The sequence below is a fragment of the Grammomys surdaster genome, unplaced genomic scaffold, assembly GCF_004785775.1.
Source record: "Grammomys surdaster isolate TR1022 unplaced genomic scaffold, NIH_TR_1.0 165, whole genome shotgun sequence".
Lineage (NCBI taxonomy): Eukaryota > Metazoa > Chordata > Mammalia > Rodentia > Muridae > Grammomys > Grammomys surdaster.
The window spans coordinates 11,968,648-11,978,554 of NW_021604613.1; the positions used below are offsets into that span (position 1 = coordinate 11,968,648).

A 9,907-nucleotide genomic window follows, 5' to 3' on the forward strand; every position below is an offset into this window, starting at 1 on the left:
AGAGAGAGAGAGAGAGAGAGAGAGAGAGAGAGAGAGAGAGAGAGAGACATCTGTTATGCAAATGAGGGGTGGGGTTCAACCAAAACAAAGTATGCAGGAAATGCTGTAAGAAAACTTTTATCCTAATTTTAAAATAAGAATGAACAAAATAAGAAACAGAAAAAACAAACAAACAAAAACCTGCTCAAAACAAAAGTAAGGAGAGGAAGGAGGGAGGTGGGTAGGTGGACAGGCTGGCTCTAAATGTGCAAAATAGAGCTTAATTCCCACTGTACCATGTTTTCTCTCTCTCTCTCTCTCTCTCTCTCTCTCTCTCTCTCTCTCTCTCCCTCCCGTTCCCCCCTCTGTGTGTGTGTGTGTGTGTGTGTGTGTGTGTGTGTACGAACTCGCGCACATGCCCAAAGAAACCCTGGAGCTGGAGTTACGGGAGGTTGCCTATTGCCCAACAAAGCAGCTGGTATTCTCATCTACTGAGCCCTCTCCCACCCTGTGAATATTTATAACTAGAAATTTGATAACAGTTTACAACGTAAATGGACAGATGACTGTCACACATGTTTTTCAATAACATTTATGGTGCCTCTATTGTGCAGCTGCTGTTTTAACCACTTTCCCTGCATGGACTCCTTTAATCCCCACAACAACCTTGAAGGAGATTTTTTTTTTTTTTGGCAAACTCCTAGATAAATCCACTGAAGTTCAGACTGCCAAAGTAAGTTGGGAGAAAAAAAACAACAACAACTTTGAAATCATATGAATGGTTTAATCTCGCCTTTTAGAAATTAACAGAAATATTGTTAAGAAACTAACAAAAGTGCATATAGGCATTTATATGCGTTCATAAATGCCTTCTAACCCTGCAGCAGCATGCGTGAATCTGGTTGCTAAATGTCCACACAGAAAAATTTTACTTTGTTGCTTCTCATACTTGTATCATTTCTTAAAGCATTCTTTTTATAGTTTAACGGCAAAAATAGCAAACAAATACACCTAGTGTCAAGACATTGATCTGACAGCAGTGAAGACCAACTACAGCACATTCTTGTTGGAAAACGTCCTCTAGTGGCTTGCGCTTGGAGCAGGGAGAAATGAGTCCTGAGCTCATGCTGGGCCAGGTTTTAAGGAAAGAGGAAATTTATTGGAAGTAGGAGGAAGGTTGGGAGTGATGGGGCAGGGCTGAGTGGGAGGAGTCCTCCGACAAAGCCACAGAGCAGATTTTAATCCTGTAGGGCTCTTCGTTCTCCTGCAGAGCATAGCAGCTCGACTGAGAGGTGGACTTGGGAACAGACTTGGGAACAGACACAACTGCACAGAGTGGGGGCGACTATCCTCAAGTAATGTCTCGTTCTATGGAGTCAGATGAGCTTATTTTCTTTGTGAATGGAAAAAAAGTAAGTTCTCTACACTTTAATTAATAAATGTACCTCAGAAATGCTGGTAGACGCGATCTGCCATGAGTTTTGCCAAAATGAAGGGCTGTGTGGGGTAGGGGCCTTGTTGCTCCACAATCTAGCAATCTGCCATGCTTCTTGGGGGACAAGGGAAGGAGAAAGAGCGCGACTCTAATGTATCGGGACTAGTAGGGGGAAAGTGTGCAGTTATGTGTCTCCAAACCAAGCCTTGTCATGTTTGAACGCACCTAAGCATTGGGCACCGGCTTCCCTGCAAGAGAACCCTCTAATTCTTCCTCTACACCTCTTCAGCTCTGACTCAAACTTCTGTGCCACCCAACTTCCACTTTCACATGTATGCATGCACACATCCAGAGTCCAAGGTCTTTAGGTCATTTGCAGATGCTTTTAAAACCTTTGGTCCGTAAGAATGGAAGAGAAAACATACCACCACCGGAAGGCCAGAATGAACTGTTATTTTACATGTTAACTCGTTACTCCTTTGAGATTGGATTCTTAAGATTGGATCCATGCCTGTAATGCCAGAATTAGAGAGGTTGAGGCCAACTTAGTCTCAAAGCTTTGAGACATCAAGGGCTATGCAATGAGACTCTTGTCTCAAAAGCAAATAAATAAACAAACAAACAAACAAATGAAGGGTATTGACTCACTTAAGAAGCTGAAGCCTCTTATCTTCTTTGTCTTGAGTTCCTTCGACCTAGACAAGACCTAAAATGACTGCAATACAGACTTTGCACATGTGCTAGATGTTCTTGACAATTGTATGTGATGTGAAGACCAACACCAAGTTCTCAGCACTGCTGGCGCAGGGAAAAGGGCAGTGAGAGTTTGAGCTGAGCTTATGGTATTGTGTGGGGTGTGCTGTGGGGGGTGTGTTCTGTGCACTGTGCTGTGAAGATTCAGGGTAATTGTGTAACGTGGCCAAGGTCACTTGACTAACAAATACTGGGGAGACCTTGGCTTTCATCTCTGGGCTCCTTTCCTTGCTCTGTGATTACTTCCAGGGGAGGAGATGGCCATTCGCCTAGAACTCTGAAGTTAAAGGGAGGGGAGGGGATTTAGGCGAATGTTTTCTTAGGGCTGCTGAAGGAATGCTGTTTGTCTACTGCTGTTAAAGCTCTTGTTTACTTAACTTTTCAAAGCTAGATGGAGAACACAGACCAAAAACAAAACAAAATTTGGTGGTGGTGATAAAAATTAAATCTCTTAGTTTAATTCTCTGTCTTCTATCATAATGTAGAAATGCATGATATTTTTTAAATGTATGGCTCTTCAATTTTTTATTATTTTCTTGAACCCATAATGTGTTAGAATTCAAAGGTTTGGTGAATCTCTGCTGTGCCTCTAGAACAAAGCCAGACGTTTTCCTGTCAAAGTATAACCAAGTACAACGTAGCATTATATAATTTCATAATTGCAAAGAGGGATGGGTGTTTAACCAAGTCAGGCAATCAAGATCAGCAAATATGTTCTAAATCATTCTTGCTATTCAGAAACCAAACTGGACACTGCCTCAACTTACATAGTTTACTTCCTCTGTCCAGGTCACTGAGAAGAATGCAGACCCTGAGGTTAATTTATTGTTTTATTTGAGAAAAGTCAGTATCCTTTTGCTTGTTTGAGAAAATAAAACCAGCTCTGCAGCTCTGGGAACCGAGGAGTCTGTGGCATTTACAGAGCTATTTTCACTACATTTTACCGAGAATTGAGAGTGTTTTACTTGTGCGGAGGGATGATAGGACAAGAAATCACTTGCCTTGTAAGTGGGACTAACCATGAGTGCTCCCAAATTACTGAGGGAGAAACATCTTTGTTCTTTATCAGAAAGCTACATAATAACCTTATAGGCTTCCTGGTAGTTTATAAGAATCATGTCTCCATATGGGCCAGAGCTACAACACAGACTGATTCATTTTTGCCAAAAGTCATATAACAGCACAGGTTAAAAATAATTGAAGAGACAGTGGAAAACAATCTATACAATGAGCTGGCTTGACTGGGGAATGAAGCCCGATTGGTCTAATTCACACATACCATGAGCAAAGCCTTGGGTTTAGTCACTAGTACCACATATAAACAAGGTGTGGTAGTACATGCCGATAACCCCTGCCACTCATGAAGTGGAGGCAGGAGGATCAGAAGTTCAATGTTACTTGAGACTCTAAAAACAAATAAAGTAGAAAAGAAAAAGCAGCACCCACTTTGCAGGAAGGAAGTAACCTTCCCTGAATGGATGGACCTCAGCAAAGCCTGCTGCCCCCGCAACCTGATCTCCGTTGGCTCTCTAGTTCTCCTTCCACAGGGATGATGATGTCTCTCTGTCTTCTCACTTGATACATCACTTTCTGAGGTCAGGCAATTGGGACACTTCCCTTCCTGAAAAGCTGCTGTGCTAGCAGAGCTGTAGTAAATGAGTCCAAACTGGTTGTGAGAGATCCTGCCATGATGACCTTGGAGCATGCTGGAGTCTTTTGTTGTCACTTTTATTGGTCTGTATTCATTACATGTAGTAATGGGTTTATTCTGATATTTTCATATATGTGTATAAATAGATGTGTACATATATGCACATGTGTATGTATATATATAAAATGTGTTTTGAGTTTTCCCATGCTCTCTCGTGCCCCTCCCCCACTCTTGATGACCTCCTTCCTCTTCCCAACTGTCCACCTTCCACTTTTGTATGTATATTTCCTTTTTGTGACCCAGTTGAGTTTTCCTAGGGTTGCTCACAGGACCATGGGTGCAGGTTATTACCAGAACATGGACACATTACCAGTGCTTATTCCCCTGAAAAAAAAAAATCACATCCTCTCCTATTGCCCATTAACTGTCTATAAATACTCAGAGGTGTGGTGCCTCATGAGACATTCCACCTCCAATTGTAGAATATTGATGTGATGGTCCCACTCTTGGCGAGTAGTCACAGCGCTCTGAGTTCAAGCTTTCAATGGCCATATTATGCCCAGAAGACAGCCTCTCCCATAATGTTCCCTGAGTCTTGGATGGTATAGATGTGCAACTTATGGCTGAGCGATTAGTTATTTTCATCACCTTGACCGATTGTAGGTCTCTACAGTTGCTGTTGCCCACTGCGGGAGGGGAAGAAGCATTTAAGACCAAATCAGAGAGCGGCATTCATCTACGGGCAGAAGCAAATTCTTTAGAAGGCAATTTGACAAGTACATCAAGTCCATGTAGCAAAACAACAGTAGCTTCCCTATTACAGTCTATGACCTACCCAGTCACAAGCAAATTCAAGCACAACGTAGTTGGTGGCTCCTATAACAGACTGGCCACTATTGTACTACCAGTGGACATAACTGGCCTGGTCAGTCGGTAGTGGTATATAAAGAGTTCACAGCTGAATCAGAATATTGATGTCAATTCTCCCCCAGTAGCCTGCACGGCATCTCCCAGGACTATGAAAAACGTGCTGGTTTCTAACTAGCTACCTAACACTGGATGACAGTGAGCCTTAACCCTCTGCCCTTCCCCTCTTCCTCCAGCCACTGACAACTCAAGAATGAATGGAAAGCTTAGTGTACATTGTGACTGGCAACTCCAAATTTCTCTGCCTTTTTTTTTTTTTGCCCAAACACACCAGCTTTTATTGTGTTTTTAGTTTTTGTTTTGTTTTTTCCTTTTCCTTCCTTTCTGTTTCTTTGATCAATAAAAGTTGTATTGTAGTCTCTAATTACGCTGGAAATGCTTCATTTTCAATGATTGGAATGGATTTTAGTTACCTTCCCTTCCAGACTTCATGTGATTAAAGGGATAACACTGATGTGAAAGCAAAGTTGGAGTGTTTCTAGGCAGGAAGAATCAGGACTTCAAAGTGCTGGGGCCATGGGGAAGGCAGGGCTCTCCCTTGCTGATCTGGATGTTCATGAGTCTGACTAATTGGCCCTTGGCAGTGACTGCTATCTCGTGAGAATATGCATTCTGACTTACACTGAACACCAATCATTTGTCAGGTGAGTGAGGTACCTCAAGAAGGCCTATACTGTGGTGTCTAGTTTTCAACTTGACAGACTCGAGAATCACCTGAAAGATGTTCTCTGGGCACGCCTGTGGAAGGTTATCTTATGAGTCGATATGGCAAGGCTCATCTTAATTGAGTGTAGGACCCTCCTTGGGCAGGGGAGATCCTGGACTGTACGAAATGGAGAAAGCTAATGGAGATCTGACATCCACATTAGTTCTTTGCTTCTTGACTGTGCATATCATCTGAGTGTCTTCTTCAAGTCTCTGATGTCCTGACTTCCCTACCATGGTAGATTGAACTTAACTCTGAGCCAGAATAAACCTTTCTTGCCTGCAATAAGAAAAGAAAAGATGTATACTCATTCTGATGTCATTCTTGCAATTTGTAAAGATTTTATGATAAGAACTATAAGTTCAAGTTCCTCTTTCTTCCTTAACCATAACCCTTCCAGTCCGACTCACAGGGACAAAGTATGGCTGTGGAGGAGGTGACTGTGGTGCCTGTACAGTGATGATCTCAAGATACGACCCCATCTCCAAAAAGATCAGGTACCTATCCTCTACCAGGAGGCTTGAGGCCGACTCCAACCCTGACTCACCATAGGATTTATTCCTGGCACAATGGAGCAGCACTTCATTCTACAAAGGAATCTAAAATAAACAACCTATAAGTTACCATCTGCAGAATATGGCACAGAGTTGCACCAAGTCCTAGCAATATTGGCACTGCATTTTACAAATGATGGAAATTGGGGTTATATGGGAATTTGTACATTCACCATAGCCAGAGAACTAGTGAGCCCCACTACATTAGATTGTGAGCTGCAAATGCATTGGTCTGTAAAGCCAAGACTCTTTGTATAAGTGCCACTCCAAGAGAGCGGTGAAAGGCTGCTTTCTTCTGCCTACTAAACCACTCTTTCCCTAAGCACAGAGGACCAGGTAAAGCTGTTTGCATCCATGGAACTTAGACTCTGGTGTAACTACTAAATGACTTACTACAGGGCATCTCACTTAACTTCTTCTAGAACCACTTACAACCCATATTGCTCAGAGGACAAGCAGCTCCTTACCAACTAGCTTTCACCGCTGACAGGATGAAATGGATGTACCAACCAAGACCATACCAACTCCTGGTTTTGACAAGATAATTCGGGGAGACAATGACTTTCTTAGTTAAAATACTTATTTTTAGGCAGACACATAAATTTAAAATCATTTATTTGATGATTTAATTTTAACATGCACTCAATTATCTTCATGTCAAAGTAACTGTAATCCTGGAAATGCATGTTTTTCTTTCTGTTTTCCAATACTACTGTTGTTTCTATAAATTCTTTTTTATGTCACCATATGACCTTTGAAGTCATTTCTCTGTTGCTGCCTGCCTGGTCCCCATCTGCTCTCTCCATGGGGCTGCTGTCACTACGGTAGAAGGCATAGGGAGCACCAAAACCAGGGTACACCCTGTCCAGGTAAGAGTGTGCGTTAACAAGTTTAAGATTTTAACAACTTGTCCTAGTTATCTTTAACCACAACTTGACACAACTAGAGTTACGTATCTGAGTAGAGAACCTCAATTAAGAAGTTGTCTAGATCTGGGTAGTCTGTGAGTATGTCTCAGGAAATTGTCCTGATTGTTAACTGGGTTTGCCCTCAGTGGGCAGCACCATTCCCTAAGTTGGTGGTGAACTATATGAGAAAGCTAGCTAAGCATAAGCCTCTCTGACAGCCAGCAAGCACATCTTCCACAGTTCTTACCACATTTCTTTGATTTTGACTTGAGTTCCCTGGTCAGAGGTAACAAATGCTATGTGGAATAGCAAGCAGACCTGCCTTCAAGCTTCTATCTTGAGTTCATATTTTATTTCCCTTATTGAGAAACTATGAGCTGGAATTGTAATCCAAATAAACCCTTTCTCCCCAAAAAACTGGGTTTGGTCAGATATTTGTCATAGCAAAAGAAATGCAACTGGATCACAGGTTGATGAGGCTTCTTTAGCTGTCCAGACCTTGGATTGTGGTTTTAGAGGAAAGAAATGTAAGTGAAGGGCTCTGTCACCTTTATTACCACTCCACAAAAATGTGTGGAGGAACCTGAAAAAGGTGTTTGGTAGACTGAGTGACTTCCTTCATCTCAGCCTCAGAGACACTCCCCCCCCCCGACCCCAGCCTTCTGGGAATACTCGGGGGTTGTACCACAAAGACTACAAAGGAGACAATTCACCTTTATCCTGGTTTAGACAAGAAAATAAGAAAAACTGAAATGTATATTCTGTGTGAATAGCCAGCCATGCTGCTAATTCTAGACAGAAAAAATACTTGTGTCCTGCACATTGGCACTTAGCATCTGTGCTATTGTAGTCTTCTAGCAAGATTGTGTATGATAAGTAGTCTCAAGGTTAATCTATAAAATCATTGAGGGCAAGGATTTTGTCTTAGCCTAAAGAATACCTTTCCACACCACAAGAAATTGTAATCTATATGGACTATCAGTGGGGGCTGGGGAAATAGTTCAGCCAATAAAGAGCTTCCCTCATGAACATGAGGAACTGTATTCTAGTGCCAGCAGTCATGTAAAACACTGGTTACAGTGGCACTTGCCTATAATCCTAACACTAAGAAGGCAGAGAGTAAAAAACCCGAACTTAAACAATAAGATGGTGGACAGTTGAGGATGACACTTGATGTAAAACTCTTGCTTCTACATACACATGCATCTGTACACACATGTTCACACATGTATGAACTCGTACCCACACGGCCACAACAACCACACACACACACACACACACACACACACACCGTGAACTTCCCACCCTGAAATTCTCAGCCTGGAGTACTCATGCTTTTCATTCTTAGGAAAGGATTGCCAAAGGCCATGGTACCCAGTGTGGGTTCTGCACTCCTGGGATGGTTATGAGCATCTACACTCTCCTAAGGAACCACCCGGAGCCCTCCACAGAACAGATAATAGAAACCTTGGGCGGTAAGTTGATGACTTCTTAAAATGTAGGCTGAGGAGGCAGCAGGGATGCTAGAGCGTTTCCACACGCAGAAAGCCAAAGCCCTTGACGTAGGTGTGTATGCTGAACCTTATGATCTACTCTTCTTAATCAGAGTTGAAAAATCTCCATCTCGGTTGAGCAAGAGGGCAGACCGAGGCAACCAGGAGAAAGTCAAGGACAGTCTCCATGTAACTGTAACATTTTTGGTGACATATCTTGTGACTTTAATGTACTATATATCAGCATGACTGCATGGGCGTCACTGATGTGATTTCAATGCCATGGCGATGGTGTTTGGAAGTATTAAGACTTTGACATCTGTTAATTATGCAGTTGGGGCTAGCTTAAGGAAGCAGCAGCCTTGTGGTTTGTTTTGTGTTTTGCTGAGCCTGCTTGCCTTGCTGTCACACCTGTTATTGGCTGTGACTGATGCTCATGAAATCATGGACTCTTAGGAACTGAGAGGAAAATGCAGTGACTCACAGATGTGCGTGCCATTTTTTGCCTTGAGACTTCAAAGTGTAATTTCACCTTTGTCCTTTCTGAAATTTTTATTCTTCTCAAGCCTTTTATGTGAACCCCTTCCTGTCAGGACACTTTATACTTTCTCTGTCTTTGCAAATCTGATACACATTGCCTTCAGTCCTTATGCAAGTCATGGACTAAACTATGACTAAGATAAGCCAAGCAGAGCTTTATGAGGAAATGAATCAACGTCATTAACATTGGACTGTTGTTTAATTGTGCCTTGTGCATTACCGTTTCCTGTACTTGCTACAGAGGAGCCAAAACTAGACAAATGTCCTGTGGAATATTCATGCACTATGTCTAAGGCATTCAGCAGATCAGATCCACCCTAGAATTCTTATCCCCAAGGAGAAGGCTAGCTTTCTTGCAACTCCATCTCTTCTTAGAGACCACTGTTCCTAGGCTCTGCCATCACGTAACCCCTTAGACCAGATCCAGAGAACTGGCCAAGAGTAGTCAGCCTCACCTAATATCCATCTTTTAAAAACTGAAAACCAGGTCAAGGGTCACCTGTCTCCAGTGTTCTAGAACCACTTGCTCTATTGTTACATCTCACAAAGATTGCTTCTCATGGATTCACAAGTTCATCTTGTCATAAGACACCATTCACTTGATCCATCTGACACTAGAACATTTAAAGGGGCTACAAGTCCTCTTAAGTCTCTGTGCCTCTTAGGCTTCAAGGCTTTTCAAACAAGGTTGAGCTGATGCTGAGTTACCAGGTATTCCTGTTATGAGAAATGTGGGGTGATTATAAGAACGAGGCACCTGTGCCTTCCCTCTTATGTCTCTTAATGGTACTCTATCTTCACTGAGCTCTGTGTTTGTCTCTTTTTTGATGTGTTGTTGATGATGACATTTTCTTCAAAACCTATCTCAGTCTCACGTTTATTCAACCTGACACTGCTTGCTTTGTGGGACACTTTCATTTTCTGCTTTGTCTTATGACTTTCAACATCTCTCTCTCTCTCT

The 9,907-nt window shown here is 42.3% G+C and overlaps 1 protein-coding gene across 1 annotated transcript in view; it reads left to right on the forward strand.

Moving 5' to 3' along the window:
• Positions 1-1,231: 1,231 nt before the first annotated feature.
• LOC114619740 (aldehyde oxidase 3) overlaps positions 1,232-9,907 on the forward strand; it is an 81,773-nt gene continuing 73,097 nt past the window's right edge. Inside the window, exons 1-5 of the mRNA XM_028765649.1 lie at positions 1,232-1,391; positions 2,957-3,014; positions 5,852-5,948; positions 6,766-6,874; positions 8,262-8,388. Of these exons, the coding sequence (XP_028621482.1) occupies positions 1,338-1,391; positions 2,957-3,014; positions 5,852-5,948; positions 6,766-6,874; positions 8,262-8,388 (445 nt within the window). The 5' untranslated portion in view covers positions 1,232-1,337. The remainder of the gene's footprint in view (positions 1,392-2,956; positions 3,015-5,851; positions 5,949-6,765; positions 6,875-8,261; positions 8,389-9,907) is intronic.